Raw genomic sequence first — 21,065 nt, 5'->3', positions numbered from 1 at the left:
TGTGTTTACTTTGGAACTACTTTGGTTGAACATTTCCAAATTAAAATCAAGTGTAAAAATAAATCTGCATTAAGCTGTAGTTCCCTTTAACTTGCTTTTACAAACAATAGTGTCAAACAAAATGCTATCTTGCAGTTTTATTGAAAGCTTAAGTTATTTTAACCAAAATTATTTATAAACATATCAAATACTCATACACGAACAACCACCACCCAAACCAAATTTAATAAAATATGAGTCCTTCTTAAATACATGAAATGAGTCACTGTTATAATCATCTCATACACTACTTCTTTTTCATTTGTGCTTTAACCGGTTTCAACTTTATAGTCAGCCTTAGAAATAATTTATTACTGATATAATTTCCCACGTTCTCAGTTTAATGCAGTGTTAAGCTTCAGTACTATAAAACTGTAATCATAATGCGACTTTATCATTACTTCTCCTTCACTGGGACCATTTAAAGAAAAGACACCGATATGATTATTGCGCCAAACGGAATAGATATAAACGGAATATATATATAATCAAATAAAGGAAAGTGTACCCGGCTACTTCCTGATGAACTGCTGTTTGTTCGGGCCTGGAGCCTTCTTCTCTGTGCTGGAGGGGTCAAACTTTTCTTGTCGCTGGAATCACTGACGCTCCGAGGTAGACTGTGGCTCTTAGTTGTGAGTTTTGGCACTTGCGGTTTACTTGTGGGTCCTGCAAATCAGATTGCCGGGAATTATAATTCAAATTGGAAGAAAATAAAGAAGTTTGTATTTCCCGAATGCTAAAATTGTGAGCTGTATGTATTAGGATGAATCTTTAGAGTATAGGAAAAGGTCAACATTTAATAAAAACTATTGAATAAATGAAAGATTGCAGAAGCTTATAGTGAACAATTGCATAAATGCATCCAAGATGCTGCTGGAACACATACTGTACAGTATGCAGGGTAAGGAATTACCTAAGAAATAATAACCTTAAAGAAAATACAGTTCCATTCCCAATTTCAACAGGGTTTAGAGTCAGTTTCCATGGAGTGGAAATACCTGTGTCTAATGTCAAATGCTACCCAAGATGAGCAAATTGCTACATAATATGAAATATGTATCTACACCGATATTTTGAACAGAGACACTTAGTACTATCAGTGTTCTCTGAGTTCAAGCAACCTCGACCTGGCTGGACAAAGTCTGCGTGCTAGCTTTATTCCCTGATCTGCTGTATCTGTTTTAAGATGTTAGAGCTGATTAATACATAATATGTTATGCAGCACTGAGGAGCTTCCTATTACAAGGCTTGTATGGAGAAAATTGCAGAACACAAAATTTCCAAATTAACTAAATTAGTAGTCCTTGAACAATACAAGAGAGAAAGTCAATAGCAACATTGAAATGCTATCTCAAAAATGTTTCTATGTACAATACTGCAACTTATCAGGGCCCTTCATGTTTCTTGTGCAGCATCACTTTGGACAAAAAATAAACAGTGCTCAGGAATCATCTATGTGAGTTACAGAATACATCTGCTTTAATTAAGTTGCTATACACGGTATCAGTGTCATGCCTGCAAAGTCTTACCAGCATTTTATCTAATTTTGTTCTTCATGTGAGGAAAACACTAACCATGCTAACAAAGCAATACAACTCGGCTTTGAATCACTTGGCATAAAATATAAAACTTGTTTTGCTGCTCCACTCAGTTTACTCTTTCCCTCTGTTTGCAAACAGGAAAACGTACTTTAAAAGTGACATAGAGTCCCAGACGATGTTCTTCCAAAGATGTAGTGTTAAGAAAGAATGATTTTTTGCTCAACAAAAGCAATTAATCAAAGAAATTTAATGTAATACTATTTTGTAAGGGTAAATGATTTTCCATTGGTTATAGAACTGATCCCACATATTAAATATAAAGCACATCTAACATTTAACAATGTATGGAAAAACAGAAAATATTCCAACATTAAGCCAAGCAGACTATAAAGGCACAGGTTGGCAGCAAATATAACTTCACATATTTGGGGGGTAATTTGTTGCTACATTTTACTTAGGGTTTCGGTGTACTTCTGTTGTCTACAAATTTTATGAAAACAAAACATTAATAATGCAAGGACACGTCAAGAATGGAGGTTCTACTGAATAATTTTAGAAAAGTTAGAAAACCTAAATTGAGCTACAAAGAAAGAGGAACGATATTTCAGAATTTTTTAAGTAAAAGTTATATACACTGTATTTAATACAGTTCATAAGTGGTCTGCTTCAAGTACAGTAGAAGAGCAAATGCATGCATGGCTTTAAGCAAAGGAAACACTTAGTCTGATTACCACCCAAGCAGCTTGCAAAACAAATTAACTTGAGGGGTTGAAATTTTATTCAATATTGTCAGTGAGTCACTGGAGATTTGATGGTGATGCTAAAGTTACATTTTACTTTTCAAACTGTATATTATCCAGGATAATTATAACTTAAGGCTTGTAAAAAATTTAATTACCAAGCTTGTAATTAAAATACTACCAGGCATGGTGTTATTACAGTATGCCATTCCATGTTCCCCTCTCAAAAGTACACAAATATGCAAATGGTCATATTAAGCCAAATTAAGAGTGTGGTGGACAATTGGCTAAGGCATCGTACTCATGATCCAAGGATTGCTGGTTCGATTCCTGCCTAGTTCATTACATAGTGACCTTAGGCAAGATGCTTTATCTCACTTGCCCTTCTCCACCCAGGGGTTGAATGGGTACCTGTGAGGTAACTTGTCATTGGGCGCAGTATCTAACTGCTGCCGACTGGAGGGATTGTCTCTGGGACAGGTTATTATTGACCAGGGGTAATAAAACGTCTGTAAAGCGCTTTGAGACCTATCGCTGGTATAAAGCACTATAAAAAGCAAATATTATTATATTATATATAACAAAAAAAAGGATGCAATAGACACAAAAGGGCAGGAGAGGGAAGCAAGATATGTACAAATAATGCCAAGCGGTTGCACATCAGGAAATTTGCATGCATGCATGAACGAATGCATTTATTCCAGGGTTTGGCACCAACCATGAGGTTCATTAGTAGATGGTTTAGATTTTTTTGGTCCAGTAGACGATGGTCCATCCGAGCTGGTCTGTGTGAGTCGGCCTGAGTTGGTTGTCTTTTTGATCTTTACTGATTTAACAGTTTCATCCTCAACCGATGCACAGGCTTCATATTCTCTCAAACATTCTAACAAGATTAGTAAAACAAAAGTGTCATGGATTTTACCACCAACTCAAACTTAATGTCAAAGAACATTATAACCTCTGAGCCAAATGAATCGAATGTAAACGTCACATAAATGGTCTAAAGTGAAATCATATTTTCTTTTTAATTTCTAATATTTTAAAATCTTTCTGCCAGTTTTGCTGCATTGAAAGGTAAAAGACAGATGCTAGTGTGTGATGACTGTTCAAGTCTCTCTTTATCTATCTATCTTATATCTTAAATTATTATAACTGTGACAGTAATTTATTTAAAGAGGAATATAAAATTCTGACATTTTGACATATTTTATCATAAAAGGCAAATAGATTCATAAAACACAGAGTTATTTACATGTAACCATTTCTGCGTCACACGTCAATATTGCTAGCACCTTGATTGGTACGAAAAAATATTACTGTAATCATAAATTTCTTCCCAATCACAAAACAGCAATTAGCAAGCAGACTTAGTAACAAACAGCTAAGGATAACAACAACCTTTAGTGCAGTTTGCAGAATACTGTTTGCAACAAGCTACTTCAAATGGCAATGCTTTTAATGACATTACTATTAAGTGACAATGCTATATTAGAAGGTGGACCATTAACATTATGCCCATTACCCAGGGTCTTTTATGAGTACTGAGCAACCATCCACCAATCTCCCCCACCCCACAGAAGTGATGCTCAGAATGTATAAAAGCTAGCTTGGACTATTGAGTTGATGTAACAATGCTATAAGAAGGTGGTCCATTAACATTTTGCCCATGACCCAGGGTCTTTTATGAGTACTGAGCAACCATCCACCATCCCCCCCACCCCACCCCACAGAATTGATACTCAGAATGTATAAAAGCTAGCTTGGACCATTGACTTGATGTTAAAGAGAGAAGACTTAATCGATCTCTGTTGGCAAGCTCCAAAAAATGAGATATAAAGTTTTCAGTGTCTGAAAGAATCCTGCGACCCACCCAAAATATTCATGTCACATGGTTTGTGGACTACTGCTTTCAGACACCCGGTAGTGTAGTTATGTTAAACAGATGTACTCTACACCGTAATGCTGTGTGTTGCAAACTACTGAAATACCTCTGAGTTGGATACTTTTGAATGGATCAAACTATAGATCACCACTGTATATTATGAAAAAAAAAATTATGCAGTCAGAAATTCAGAATTGGCAAGTTTGGGAAAAGGGATCTTTTACTCTCCTTGAAGAGTTCCCATTATTCCTTCTAAACTCAAGTTACCTCCCAAATATTGTCTACAGTATATTTAAAGAAAAGAACTGGATGCAAAGGAAACAGGTCACCTGGTCATCTGATACTGAAGTTCTTGACAATCTAACAAGACATCGCCACAAGATGACGTACCTATGCAATTTCGTACATTCATCGATGCAAATCATGTTCCCAGGCTAGTGCTGTGTCAATGTTCGCATCTGTGAGTCATACGCTTCACACTTCAGGGTATCTTTTATTCTACTCTACTAAGCGTCAAGTTTTTTCACCTGTAACAAGTTTGACCGATTTTCTTCAATTTTGGCGCAAAAAAGATGAACATAGCTACTGTAGCTGGCAAATCAGTGAGGGAGAGAAAAAGTATAGCTCAGCGATCCCTTAGGACAAATCAGAGGTAAATCTACTAAAACCATTTAATTGATTGCATGATAAGGGCAATGCCGATCTGCACATATTAGAAAATGAACCCAGTGAAAGATTTTTTGAAAGTAAAATGGTGCATCTTTCACCCATCTTTCTGTATTAAAATTGTCAGATGTACAGGTAAGAAGCCAATATTTAGTTGTTAAATGGATTATTTGTAATAAATGATGGAATACTAAGAAAATCCTCCTTGATACTGGAAGGATAATTTGAAATAATAAGTTATATAGATTCAGAAGAATTAAATGTACTGATATTAAAAGCTGAACACAACTAATATTGTTAATACTAATATCCTCCTCCAAAACAAATACATGATAATTGCTGTCAAGAAGTCCTCAAGATTTATCTTTGAGAGTGAATCCAACAAGTAGCATATATCATGTATTAAACCCTGTTCCATCATCATCAAACGTCAATGTCCACGACCTGCCGATTGATCTATTAGACTCTCCTCCTATTTCACTTGTCAAATAATGCTTCTGAGTGATTCATCACATGTCAATGAAATGCTAACGATACCCTGTAGTTTTACACGGAGAATGCCAAATAAACCTTAATGGGAGAGGCTGGCATAATACCTTACGTATCTCTAGACAGAGAGAGAGATATTTATTTTATAGTGGTCAGAGGACATTTTTCATTCTGTAAATCTTGGATTGATTGTTTTTTTATAGAAAAAAGCCAACATTGAGCTGTAAATTATATTCCATTGGGTAAATTTAGTACATGTCTTGTGCTGACAAAGCATTATGAATTATGTACCATTCAGGAAGAAGTCTACACGGTACTACAAAATAAATATTCGACATAATAAGCAGACTGTGGTTCTATTTTACCCAGCATTGGGAAATTGCTCTGAAGTAGCGTAATACAGTTTGAAAACATATTAACGGTGTGACAATTAAAATCATCAGATGCCAAAGGTTTCATGCTATTCGGTTCGCAAATGTTGATACATTTTTTATAGTGTTTTGTCTTTACATGAAAATGCGCTTTATGCAAGCAAAAATTTTGTTATGAACTTTTGAGTTCCTCTGCGGCTAATTTCAGTTAAAAAACCCAGCAAGACTTACCTAATATCTCTATCCTCTCCTTTGCCATGGACAAGTTATTCTTCATCTTTTCTTGTAATCTCCTTGCCCTCTGCCATTCTGGTCCTATCAATAAATTAAATGAGGAAATGTTTAAGAGAAAATACTAGATGAATATACCGTTAATTTCGTTAAATAATAGTATTAACCTTTACGCTCTGCTTTATTTAACACAATTTGAAGTATTGTTACATACAAAATCTAACTCCCACTGATCAACTTTTTTAGACGACATTTTTGTACTTTCCATAAAATCAAAATTGATTTTGGATTGTTGCATAAACTTAATAAAACGAAACTAAAATAAAATAATATACTATGAAATAAAATGATATGAAATAAATTGCTATGAAATGAAATCAGTTGAGAAAACATGAAATGAACTCAAGTTAAAAGAATGGAAAAAGGAAGGAAACAGACCTCAAACATGCTTTTCTTGATCATAAATTTTGTGTTTTGACAACAATTTAATAACTCATGAAAAACAGAGTTGCTGTACACAATTAATGTATCATGCAATGTCGATGTCAACACATACATGATAGTAGCTTTACTGTATATGCAGACAGGTCAATAAACTCATTAGTGACACATCCACTAGATGTGGTATCATAATTCATCCTGTACACTTCTATACATAGACTCCCTATCACCCTATCATTTACCATACTTAACTACGTATATATACGCACACAATTCCAAATCACCTAACACTTCTGACTCTCCTTTTGACAAGTACATCTCACTGAGATGGATTTTCATTAAAGTTTCCGCGTCATTCTCAAATTTCTTGACGATCACTCCAAGCTTCCTGAAGAGCGTATTTTGGAAATGAAGGAAGGTACTATGGCATACTAACACAGAAAATGCCAAACGGTACTTTTCCCTCTTGTTTCCTCGTCTGTCAGATTTAATTTCTGCTCGCTTGGTTCGTTAGAAGGGTACACCCAATGAAATAGGATACTCAGCGTATTTAAATTATAACGCACAATCATCACACGCAGTAGTAATGCTTTTTGCTTTTTTTGCTATTTTCACTAGGGTACTACTAATAAGACACCTGATACTCAAACATCTGATACACATGAGGCTGTAAATCTTCTGATTTATTTGTCACAACAACAAACTTTTACTCATAATAAATCACGTAAAACAGCAACGTGTCAAATGCTCAGCTGTAGTATTTGAAGATCATTTGACGGGAAACGGAGATGCCACAGGCTTATTTTTAGCTGGGTTACAGTTATTTAGTGTGCCAGTGAAAATAGAAGAGTAATTACTTAAAAATTGCAGTAATTTTTCACACATAAGTAAACAGTTATTAAATTGCTTATTACTATAATTGATGAAACTGACATGATCTTACCTTCAATAAGCATTTGAGAAGGAATTTTGCAGAAAAGTAAATATTAAATTTTCAAACTTTGAAAGCTGCATTTAAGACGACTTCATGACAAGATTTGGACAGATACCAGACATATCTACTAGTCTAGCAAAGGTTTTCATCACAGTGAAAACCTGGAGTACATTCTAAAAAAGCTGTAATAACCATTAACACATACTGTAAAGTGGAAGGCAATTTTCTTCTACTAAATGTAATCAGATTGATGAAATTTAATTTTCAAAAAAAATTCACATTAATTTGTGTATCGCTATAAGGAATCCAATTTTGAGGTGTAAATATTTGTTCTGAAATTGTTCACTTGAAATGGCAATTACATACATACAGTACATTACCTTGGTGAAAAGCACAAACAAACTAATGAAAATTGTTCACAAGAAAAATGGTACAATCAACTTGTACTTTCACAGGTTTCGTAAAGTAATGAGTATCATAATTTGATTTATGTAAATGCTCATCCATCAAAGGAAGTTCACAATTCAATGTTCAATTTTAAAACATGTTTTAGATCTAATCCAAAATTAGAAAGTAACGCTCATTATTTGCACATATAGTCTGCAGGACATACTGATTTGAATACCCTTTAAGTTTTCAAGCATCACAACTCCCCGCTGATTAGTTGTTTTCAAGCACTGCAAGGGAATTGCATGTTCTCGATCTTATTGGCGAAGACCACTTTGTAGTATTCAGAATTCACCTTCGGGATTTCTCTTGAGGAATGACGAGATATGTACACATTTTCCAGTGACTGATCTTTGCTAAATACAGTAAGTGATGGTGGAAATTATGAGTCATTAGACAAAAGTTAACGTGCCCTGATCTGAGGTGACCTGCCAATTATTTGTTAGCTAAATTTTTTTTGATGAAAGTTTAAATACATTTTTTGAAACAATAGCACATTATTAGTAATAAGAAGAGTTTTAGGACCTTTTCTGTGGATTTGTATAGATAACATAAATGATTGCACATCATATATTAAAGAAAGAATACCAGCTGAACTTCAAATAACTTGAGCACAAATGTTTGTCGCCTTAATGAATTTGTGACTTTCTAAAGATTTTGCACCCAGAGCTCAGAGTTAAACTTTGATTCTGCTTCTGAAGTTGGAAAGTCTCTAAAAATTTACACACATATATCATGCTTTTTACTAATGATCATTAGAAGGGTACAGCTGCCTATTGTTTGTGTCCAACAAGAAACAATGGGCAATGTCTTTACAAATGCTTCAGAACTTAAGAACTAAATGTGGTTAACACAGACCTGCAAACTCTCCCAGTTTTACCAGGATTATTCTCGGTTTTTAAGGCAATCTTACACTCTCCTTATTTCTAATGTGCCAATTTTCCAAAAAAAAACTTTGATTCTAATTTGTAAACAAATGTGATCAGAAATGGAATGCATTACAGTTTCAATAGGAAAATGGAGAAATCCTCTTCATTTTCAGGATAATATTATAAAAGTTGCTTATGAAATTCCCATAGAGTGTAGGGAAAAGGTTCATAACGTGAAAATAACAGTTCTTTTAAGTAGCCCATATAAATGCGGAGGTGTCATGTTAAACTCCAAAATGTTTCTACCATAGTTTTCATATCGCTTTCTTGTTTTAATCAGATTCGCTGAATTCATCCTATTCTTTCCCTCATCGCTTCACCCAGGTGTATAAATTGGGGCCAGTGAGATACAACTGTCAGCTGGGCGCTGTTTAGCTGCTGCCATGTGGAGGGATTGTCTCTACGTTTGACAGGTTATCATTGACCGGGGTAATATTATGATAATCCTTGAGCACCGTTATCGGTGGATATGTCTGCGCTTTATAAATCCTCAATATTATTATTATTATTATCTCTGCCCAGATGTTTTCACATGGAGAAATATAAATCTCCCTGAGTTTGTGACAGGTTTGGCAGGTCTGTAAAAATTCTGATTGTTTTTCGTTTAACGGTATCTGAACCATATAAACTCTGTCATCCTCCCCCCCCCCCCCCCCACTCGCACAAGTTATTCTGGCTGGATTTCCTACTATAGCTAGAAAAAGCATCATAGGGATTGATACCAACAAAAAGAGCAGCTGATAGATAATTCAGTTGTGCTCAACATAGGACTTTTAAGTCCTGTGGTTTTTATTCTGTTCCAGTCAATAATTTCTTCACTCTTTCATTATTCATTTAATCATTTTTACCAGTCATTAGATCTCTCCTCATCTCTACATCAATAATCTCACCCAGTTTTAAAGTTCTTCTCTCCTATATATGGCCTTCACTCTCATTCTTTGTTCATATCTCTTTCATAACTTACTCAGATTGCCAATTCTGGTCTGTGGGATTTCTAATATTGATTATTCACATTGTAATATTAAAGATCTGGACTGTTCCAATTATTCCTGTTTCTTTTAATATTATTATTAATGATTATGACTCACCCACAATGGTGACTCTGAGTCTAGCTGTTCAAGAAGGGAATGTAAAATTAATGTTGACTTTTTAGGTTAATTGAAAGAAGTCGACTGCAATTTCACAAAGTTCCATATAACGAAGTCCCTAACCAGAAGCATTTATATGTACGCTACTATGGTTTTTTATGTTTACATTCAATATCAAGTTTTTAGTATCTTTAATCTGTATAGCAAAAAGTCATATATTTATAAGCAAGAGATAACATCATGACATAAATTCCTATATATCAAGGAGAGTAATCATGTGGAAATATAGAAAATATTCAAAATTTAATTGACTATTGGTATTCCAATTATTCTGAATGATAGGATCATCATTGAGTGTAAGATGTCTCTTTTGGAGCATAGTTAATGACATACACACTTTGCCTCTGACAAAATTATTACAAGACATGTTAACCAAATTCTCAGGAAGCTTAAATAATAATAATAATAATAATAATAATCATCATAATCATAATAAAAATAATCATAATAATAATCATCATAATAATAATAAAAAATATAATAATAATAATAACAAAAATAATAATAAAAATAATAATAACAACAACAATAATAATAATAAAAATATGCAAGAAACAGCCTCCAATATAACAGCTTCAAACCCGGCCAACCCAAGTTACTGACTTCCCTAACCTCAGATTAAATGAATGAGGAGAATATTGAAAGGATTAACTCACTTCCTAAAAACATATTTATATATTTTTTTACCAATTCCATGTAGTTTCAGTTGGAAAATGTATGAAAAGACACAACGTTCTCATCAGGTCATAACAATTCCTACAGTACAGTTATTTCTCCCGTTTTGTTTTTGCCACATTCATATAAATAAAATCAAAAGACCATATATAATCCATTACCATAAACGTTTACACACTGCATAGAAATACACACATTTTCTCCCTGGGTATTGTGTGTGCAAGCTAATCTACCTTGCACCGAGCTTCGTCTTGTACTGTTTATAATTGTCTAAAGAAGAGCTCTACTCTTATCTTGATGATGGAAACAGAAAAACACCTGAGGCTACAGATGAAGAGGCCACACAAAGACAGAGTATTACTCACTCAACTCATTACCTGCTATCTCAGTCTCTAAGACTACAATTTTAGTGGTTTTTATTGCATTTGTTTTACTTGGTTAGGGCAATACCATCTCAAAAAACCACTCTGATAGTCTTGGGAAAAATCTTGATAAATAATGAATAATTGCACGCTTATTTGAATTAATGTGACAATTTTTTACATCAACAACAGTGAAAGACACAGGTTTCTGTGAAGCTGGTAGTTTGGTTGCTTCAGATATCAGAAATAATTGGCAGCGATTTAATATGAGAAAAGGTAGTCCAAGGACACTCAGCACCTGAGGAAATCTGAAATTGTTGCCTGGGTCTGCTGAAGTGTCGATGGTATACATGTTTAAGTACTAATCCATTTCAAATATGTATAGTGTACACTCAGCAATTAAAATGAGTCACAATATGATAATCGATGGAACCTTTAAATTTTATTATAATTTCTCACATGATTAAACAGAACAATGTAGTATACATTTAAATATGGCGATGTACATAATGAATATTTGCTTTAGAACAAAATATTTCCAACTGAATTTAAATTTTATAATTGAAGTTAATATCATTATACTGTGTGTGTTAATGTCCAATGTGGTATGTGTGCAACTGAAGGTTTTCTGTGCTGCTATTAAAATCAACACTTTTGATGTACTGCAACTATTTTTACAGAAGTAAACAATTTTTGAACAACATTCATTGTTGATATTTTTCTTTTAAACTAGTATGAGAAGCACTATATTTTTTATTTCACCAAATACAGTATAACAGAATTGAAAGAAAAATATTAACATAATAAAAAGAAGAACAAAACATAACCAGTGTGTAACTTTGAGCCTACTTAGAATAACTGTTTAAACCTCACCCTTACCCTTGCTGTTCTTAAAAATCTGCATCTCAACTGAGATGTCCAAATAAAGAAATAAACCACATGTTAAATGCTATACCCCCCCCCCCCCCCTTTGTTTAATCTGACTTGGAATGCCTCCAGTTTGCACTGTAATCTAATCCATGACCTATGCAAGAAAGCATAAATTACAAAATAACGTCCAGGAAAAAACTATGCACAAAATTTGAGAAAATGACTCCAAACCGCTATGAAGAGACAGCACAAAATTTGAGAAAATGACTCCAAACCGCTATGAAGAGACAGCACAAAATTTGAGAAAATGACTCCAAACCGCTAGGAAGAGACAGCAATTATGTATCTATCCTAACTGAATACCTCAAACATGTTATATGAGAATATAGTATGGTATGGGCAAAAGTGTGATTGAGATGGGAGGAATTCAGATATATGTGAAATTATGATAGAATGCATACTTGTACAGTATGTACATAGCCTGGACTCTGACTCCGAATTGGACTCAGGGGCTCTGGAGTCAGCCTTGACTTAATAGACTCTGTATGTTTTCAACTCAGACTTGTCTCAGACTGGACCCAGATCTGCTGGACTCAACTACAGTCCTGAAAACTAATATGGAGAAAACAAAATACAAAATTCTGAATACAAACCTTCTTTGCCACAGTCTATAGCAATACCCTGTTCCAGTTCCTTGACACCTTTTCTGTATAGATCTAAGGCTTGTTTCTTAGTACCTGCAAAAATAAAACAAGAAGGAAAGATAAACAAAAATAGAGTGATAACTTCTATGATATATATCGCCACTAAAAGAGTACCCAGAATGCAATATAAATGCGTACTGATTTACGTTACTTGCCTACTTGCCTAACACAGTAATATACAAAGCTCTGAGCTATGTTCATCTATAAATAGCTTTCAAGAACAAGATGGCATACTGCACTACAATGTCAAGCAACTTGTCAATTATAATAGTATATCACTTACAATGGAGTGATAAATGAGACTACTGTACAGTCTTGTTCTTTGGAGATACAATCAGGTAGTTGCTATGTGATACGTAACCCAGTGTAGTGAACATATTTGGCATCAGCTCTTCACATATTTGAAGTCAATGTAAGCTGAAGTAGAATTCCTCTGAGTATAAGACAGTTTTGGCTGACACTATCTATTTGGGTTAATCCAAGTTCATCTTCTTGAGGTAATGAGCTATTGCAGTCAGGTGTTCACTTTGACCACCCTTAATCTTTGACCTCAACCAAAAACCTGGTGGTTTCTAAAATTCAGTAAATACAGGTCGGCCACATATGAGGAATGACGTTTAGTACAATTTACTGTTTACAAGCTTGGCATCACATGAAAGCACTAACATGCCTATACATGTACAGTTTACTCCTGGGATATTATGATTACAACCTTGGCATCACATTAAAGCACTAACATGCCTAAATGTAAAGTTTGCCAGTTGAATGTTTTCTCAGCATTTGAACAGAAAGTAATGTCTAATTTGATATTTGAACTTAATGGTGCTGATGAAGGTTCATTCTTTAGTTCAATACACTCTCACATAATCTTTAATCTTCTTGTACCAAATACCAAATTTTTACTTCATTGCACACACCTCTAATGAAGATGTATATAAATAGTGCTGAAAGTAGTTTATATTATAACAAGACTTTACAAAAATGATCATGTGCATGTATGGGCATATATCACATATGAAGTTCATCCAAGCTTTGAAAGTTTCCAACTTTACAACATTTTCAAGGTTTAACCTTTGTTAATAATTGACCTCCATAAAATCAATAGGGTTACATGTCTGTTGATTGTAATGTACAGTACATGTCATGCATAGAATAATGATACTGATCTACATGTATAGTAAAAACTGTACAAAGCTCATCCACACTTTACCTTTAGTGTTTTAAGATGTTTAAACATTTTTACATTTTGGACTGTAGTGATCTCAAGTGACCTTTGACGGTAGGGTTAATTATAGAACTTTGAAATTCATCTAAGCATTAGGCTTACTATTGGAGTTAACATGTTTACAAGATTTTCAGACTTTCAGGAAAAAACCCAGAAAAAATGACAATAAGAACCTTGGATTGTGTACAGTTCATCTAGGCTTTGCCAGTAAAATAATTTGGAAAACTTATGTACATCATATCTTCGAACCAGAACAAGATGTGAAGCTGAGAACTGGTCCAGAAAGTTTCCTTAATTTAGTTTGAGATTTACAATATGTTAAACTCTATAAACAATTTATTGTAACATACAATTTTACCCTTGCGAAGCATACACACACACACACACACACGCACACAATTATGCTAATGAGGCTTGCCAATATGTAATGACTTGCAGCACAGATGTGTGATTTACAACTGACAGTCATAGTTCACTTTCACCCTTCGGGTCAGATTTTCCATCGACCACCTCAGTCCGTTTCACCTTCTACTCTCTGTAAATAGAAACTTAAAATTTCCTCTTAGAATCATTTCCCATGAGATGTGAGAATAGCAGTGAGCCATGATACAATCCACTTTAATTAGAGCCAAATAGGCTGGACATCCAGGATAATCAATAACATAGATTCTAGTTAAGAGTGATATACAGTATCGCAGCTTGAGCACTAAAAGTCCTGTAATGCTGCAGTACCATGTGATCATTAGCAGAGAGTATTTATAAGCCCTCAAGTTGTTATGCAATATGCAATCACTGACTCATACCTTATCAGCTGGTTACACTGATGAGTTTGTAGCACCCTAGAGATGAATTATTCAGATAAAGGTGTAACGAATTTGAAGAAAGAGTGAATCAATGATATATAAAGGTTAACTCTCTCAGGTAAGATGTCTAAATTTCGAAGTCAATGCAAGCAACAATTACAATATGTAGGTTGCACTGAAGTACTGTTTAATGCAAGGTCAATGATTAACAATGAGTTAGAGTTGAATTCATTCAAATATTCAGTATTTCTGTGACATATAAAGCTTTGCTACCAGATCTTTATTATCAAAGCTTGAACCAAAGATGAAAAAGTGGCAGGGCAAAGATGACTTCGATGTTTCAGAGTCATGGGATAAATGACTTGCGGACAAATCAAAACAGAGCACCATAATATCATAATGGTCAGATAAGAGGGGAAAAAAATAAAAAAGAACAAAAAGGAGGGGTTGTACATCAAAGGAATTTTGCATAAAAAGAGGTGTCTCCCTGTTTACCATAGCAATCAAATATGAATGAGACTATTAAGGGTAATGATTATTACAATTCTTTAATCAACCTTGTCAAACATTAGTTAATTGGGACACAAACCCAACCATCTTTGGCTTATATTACAGAGATCTTCGTGAAGAACAAGTCATTCAAACTGTTTTCAAAGAGTTTGTGTGCTATTTGGGACATCATTTTGTAGGTCTGTGTCATAGTGCCCATATGATCTCAACCTTTTAATCTCTCTTTTCATTTTTATCACATTCTCAAGGTGGAATGTAAACCACCTTGTGACCTTGACCAGTGGCGGAGCTAGGGGTATTGGTCAGGAGGGGCGAGAATGGTCTGTAGGGGCGCTTTCACAACTATCTAAGCGGAGCGCCACCACTGGTTGGCGCGTAGCGTACAAAAAATTTTTGAGTAAAGATACTCCCTAGATCGCCGGAAATTACCCTTTCCGGGCCTGGCTTATTTGCAGATAAACGAAGAATAAATAGGTGTCATCGCCAAATTACACCAACAAAATGTGACAAATGTCAATAAGTAGATGAGAGCACAATAAAAAAGTCAATAATCTAGAATAAGTAAAAAGTGGTAAAGAGCTTAAAAGGGCGCCAGCAGTCCATTTGAGTCCGTCAGGGGGGGCATCCGCCCCCCCTGACTGTATGGACGCTCCGCCACTGACCTCGACACTGAAACCAATGCCATCATTAGGTCAGAGTTCAGAGGTTTATTATTTTAGATTCAGCATTGGCAAAACCCATCTCCATTACAAGGAATATACACAATATATACTTGATGATGCCATGGTTAGACTTGATCAAGTCTTCAACATTGTGTGTGGAGGAACATTAAATCTGGGATGTATGCCCAAATGGAGACAGATATTTCTTTGCATTTTGGAAAGTTATTCAGGACAGTAGACTCTATCACGTGGAATAACAAGAATGGTTGGGTATAAATACGTATCTCCCTTAAAGGTCTGGCAACAATTACAGTAAAAACGAAAATCTAGTGGCCAATCCTGACTCTTTCATGAAGGTTTGCATTGCTAAAATCCATCAATTAGAAATTTAGTGGTATTTGAAGACAATTTATGTGTCGTTAGGTGCATTGACCTTTCATATGCAAATTTGAAGACATGCAGTATTGCAGCGCAGATCAGTCCAAAAAATAACACTTCTGCGCACAACAAGAAATTAGACAGCCCTATTTCCTCTAGAGATTGACACAGACAGCTCAGAATCTGATGAAATTTCCACTGTCTGAAAAAGAAAGGGATGAGGATTTTGAATTTCCACATACAACCCAACAGTATATGTTAGAGCCAGGAACGGATGAATCTGACGACGATGACTTTCAGGCCGAAGCCGCAGGCAATGACGTAATGCCAGCCAATCGCTTGGAGAATCTGGATTGGTATGAAACAGACACACAAGTTTGTTAGCATTTAACATTTAAGGGTGTGAAGACTGGCACAAAAAGAAACGTCTAATGCCGGTAATTTGACCTAGTTTCGAATGAGGTGTAACAGAAGTGTTAAACACCACCATCGATCCCAGAAAATACACACACAGCTTGCTACCGTCGGTAATTAGACACTAGTGTACAGTCATTACATACAGCTGCGGTCAGTACCCACAGCACAGTATACAAACGATACAGCAATGGACATCTCAGGTCCAGCTAAAGATAACAAGGTATCACGTTTCATTACTGTCTGCATTTTGTAGCGACACGAACAAAACATCACTTGCAAGCAACAGAAAGTTAACTTTTTCAGATGACCGCACGCCGTTTGGGGCCAGTCTTTAATGCCTTTAAATGCTAACAGACTTGTGAGTCTGTTTCATACCAGCCCAGATTCTGCCCCCACCAGCCCCCACCTGCCAAAAATGAATGTTTACCACACAGTATATACTTATAGACAGACCTAAAGTGTCAATTACTACTGAAATTGTTTCAATATACTTGGCATTCAAAAATATAGAACAGAAAGAACAACTTAAATCTTTATTATATGTACATTAATCATGGACTCACTTGCTTTCCTCAGGCTTCCAAAATATTTGGGTACAGCAATGCTAATCAAACAGCTGTTAGTGGACAATACAAACTCTAATAAAACTTCCTTTTCTGTATACATGCTACTGTACAGATCCTCTGCATATAAAATATAACAAAATGTTGCAAAACAATCGATACAGTACTGTACTGTACTTCTCAATTTTTTCTCTCAATCTTCCCTCATTTTCCCAAAATGTATACAATTTTTGTCATGATAAGTAGAGATTTAAGTCTAACAGATAGGAAGTAAATCATTTTTACAAGACTTTTATGTCATTATTTATAGGTAGAATTTAAAATTCAAATTTCAATTAAAAAGTGGCAATACTAATTTCAAATTTGTATTTGCAAAGTTCATTCTGGGAACCAGAACTATCTGTTAAGTAAATATCCTGGTTTTACATGTAAGCAATACAAGGTAGGTCTAGAAGTCAAACAATCTCAGTAGGCAAATTTGTAAGGGTCATAGTCATACGGTTGTCCAAATTTCTGTTCCGACGACCAAATCAGCTTTGGAGAATGGAGATCATCTGAAGGGTGACTAGTTGCGTACATAAATTTCAGATTGCATTGTGACTAAATAATTCAAATCTATTAGTAACATGATTAATTGGTACAACCCCAAAGCTGGTGTTCTACTCAACAAATTAACACATATTTCTTATAGTGTACATAGGCCTAGGACTTTTTGGCATTGTTATTTTACTACAGTTTGTTGTGCTGGTCAGACAACCATGGTTGTACTTGTAGCTAGGGCAGTTTCAGTTACGACTTACGAGTGTCTAATTAGAGTTGTTATTGCGAATGAAGCAAGATAGGGTAGCAATGTGCATAGTTGGTTAACAGCTTTCTGGCATTATTAGGCCTAAAGTAGAATATAAAAAATTTACATAGCGTTTAACTGATACAAGTTTCACTGATGAGTACAGTACCTTACAAAAATTTACTGTTTTATGTATACTGTTTTATGTCATTGTATATTCTAGATTGTTTGTAAAGCGCACAGATGCATCGCGCACAGTGCGCTATATAAGATTTTATTTGTAACATTACATTACAAAAAGGTTTCCAAAAGATGACATCAACAGCTTTTTGTCCGTCCAGACAATTAAGTACTCAGGAAGTAGACATACTGTAACTGCCATAGATTTAAGCATCCTTAGTAGACAAGACCTTCTCTGATAAATGCTTTAAGTTGAGATTACCTAGACCCAAATCATAAGTTCCATTACAGTACACAACAATAGACGTTTCATAAATGGATCGATACAACACCAGTAACACTAATGGATCTATTACAATATTTATGGTATTGGTCCATCCTTTTCACTCTGTAATTCACTCTGTAAGATAACTAGTATCAAGGCAGATTTCTAGGGATATTTGCTGGTTGTCCCTCAAACGACCAGGTCTCACCTTTTTGGTCGTCCGAAAAGCAACAGTGGTTGACTAAAGAAATTTTGAATGACACATAATTGTGCACTGTTGGAGAGATGTGTAGGTTTGGTGAATACTGTAGAACATACTGTAGTTTTGGGCCAGTAAAACTCCCATTCAGGTTAATATAATTCTACCACTAGTTTGTTTATTTCAGTATTTCCAAAGTGATGGATGACAATTTCCATGCCTATTTTCGGGTATTTAGTTTCAATGCAACCAGAAATTCATGTAAGCAACTAGATTTCTGCCTCAGGACCAACGAACCTGAGTTTGTTCCTCCAAAGTGAGACTAATCTGTCTCGAACGATCAAGCTACTGTTAAACGGACAGCTAGCCAAATAAGTTGGTGTACCTTCAATTTTTCTGTCCCGTAGTTGGACCAGTAAGGTAGGGTGTCATCACATACAGTACTTGACAGTGAAAGAAGAAAATGTACCTTTTTTTTTTGCCAACAGCTTTTAATACATTGCGATATATGCCTCCACTGCATCATTGTTACATATTGTGGATAATTGGGGAGTGAGTGTATGCAAAAGACTAAACCTGATAAAAAATTAGCTAGTTTTAAGTGGCATCAGCTTTAGTCGGAAAAATTAGGTTTTGCCGACTTGATGTCAGGTGGGGTTAACAAATAAAACTTCACAGTTTAAAAAAATGATGTATCCATTCACAGGGTTATAAATCTGCAAGTGACTACATGAGCTCTTGTCGTTAAAAAGCAACCAGTCGTTGTGTGGCATGTGTGCACTGAACAGTCAGTCAGTGTAGGCATGTGGGCAGTCTATGGGTCTTCATGATTTTCGAAAATCAGGACAGTCGAGGTATGTCAGTTTGTGATCAGATGAGCAGTGCGCTGTGGGCTTAAGACTAATTTATTTGTAGCCTATTCATGGAATCATATTGATGGATTTAAATTATAATTTCAGGTAAAGTTGTTAAAGCACTTGGCTAAATCTTATCATTGTACTTTCGTGGCAGGCGTACTGTACGTATATTTCTTTTGTGATCACATTGCTGTCGAAATATTGCATCTATCATTGGTGGAACCCATCCTCGAGTACTTAAGTACTAGGCCGAGGTACGGTAGACCAGGGACCGTGTATTACGCCATTGGTAAATTCTGCCATAGAAAATGTGCTCTTTAAACCATAGAAAAAGTGCCATTCCGCCATGTACTCCGATGGCGGTAGAGCATTTTTTGTGTGGCAGAAAGAGCACATATAATTGTGGGTGCACTGTATGCCTATTTGCACTGTATATTGCTTCGCTTCACACTACCTAGGCCTGAAAAATCCACAAAATCAGTCATTTAAATCAACAATCAGAACTGATCTATTTAATAAACAATCAACCTTACTTAATTTGATTTATTCAACCAACTACGTTATATAGTTGTATACATTGTATATTGAGTGTGTCTACTCAGATTACGAACTAGTTAGAATCAAAACTATACAATCAACATGTCATACATGTGGTACATGTTGTACATGATGTACATTAAAGACTGCATGTGTATCTTTTCCCCAATCTTGTCTTAACTACAATTCAGTCTATCCAGCGAACATTTGAAGACAGTGTACCTATCCTTTCACTCGATACAATCCTACAGGTGTAAAATCCATTCCTAAAATATGTACCTTTCCGCTAGCTTTCGAGCTTTTCCGCCAAGGCGAAAAGGATCGAAACCTATTGCAGAATGGTATGGCAGTTTGTACCTATCATGGCGGAATGGCACTGGAACCCAGTAGACCTATGGCCATGAGCCTTGACTTAGGCTTGCCTACAGTAATGAAGCCTAAGCTAGCCTAGGCCTTCCTAGTTCTAACGCTAGGCAGTCTGGAAACATAAATATTGCAAAATAGTTCCTACCAGTTTTAGATTCGTCAACCTGAAGGGCCTGTGATATGAGCTCAAATGCCTTCTTGTGGTGGTATCGTTGTCTTACCAACGATGGTTCGCTTTCGCCCTGACTTGCGTTTGTATTTTCCTCTGCCATAGTCAGATTTTCTGAATCTGTGACCTCCGTTCGAGGGGTCTGTAAAAAGTTATTTTTACAAACATACGGTGCGAGTGTTACCCAAAACTGGAAGAGAAGAAACCGCAGTAGGCCGAATAAAAAAAGAACTGGGTATCCGACAATTCGAAGATTTTTCCTATGAGGGGATTGCTGTTCTTCAGTATAAACATATGCAGTTGCTTTTGCTTTGACGTTGGACTTTGTGGGTTTCGGGCGGCCTTTTGGAGGCATTTGTAGACCATCGTCCTCCTGTTTTAACTCCTCACAGAATGGTTACTCACTGTATTGTCGTCTGCTACTGACAGGGCTGTTGATCTATTCTTCCCGTTCGTATTATTTTCAGCTAAATCTATAAAACATTGTGACGGTTTCTGTTTGCGTTCATTTTTATCCGGTTATTCACAATTTTATTGAAGCTTTGAAACGGGCAAAGATAATTATTTCCTACGACGCATTCTCGAGTTGCATCAATGTACGGATAATGGTTCCTTGTTCAAAACAATTCGCGCCTTAAAAACGTTACAGAGATGATGACTGATACACAGTGAACTTTT

At 35.5% G+C, this 21,065-nt stretch overlaps 1 protein-coding gene across 1 annotated transcript in view; it reads right to left on the bottom strand.

The window, feature by feature from the left end:
• Positions 1 to 21,065, bottom strand: part of LOC139971620 (spastin-like) — a 34,251-nt gene extending 13,186 nt beyond the window's left edge. Inside the window, exons 1-4 of the mRNA XM_071978253.1 lie at positions 20,364 to 21,065; positions 12,419 to 12,502; positions 5,960 to 6,043; positions 548 to 705 (exon numbers count right to left, since the gene is read on the bottom strand). Of these exons, the coding sequence (XP_071834354.1) occupies positions 548 to 705; positions 5,960 to 6,043; positions 12,419 to 12,502; positions 20,364 to 20,742 (705 nt within the window). The 5' untranslated portion in view covers positions 20,743 to 21,065. The remainder of the gene's footprint in view (positions 1 to 547; positions 706 to 5,959; positions 6,044 to 12,418; positions 12,503 to 20,363) is intronic.

Source organism: Apostichopus japonicus, chromosome 8, assembly GCF_037975245.1.
Source record: "Apostichopus japonicus isolate 1M-3 chromosome 8, ASM3797524v1, whole genome shotgun sequence".
Classification (NCBI taxonomy): Eukaryota; Metazoa; Echinodermata; class Holothuroidea; order Aspidochirotida; family Stichopodidae; genus Apostichopus; species Apostichopus japonicus.
This window is presented reverse-complemented; position numbering and strand designations above follow the sequence as displayed.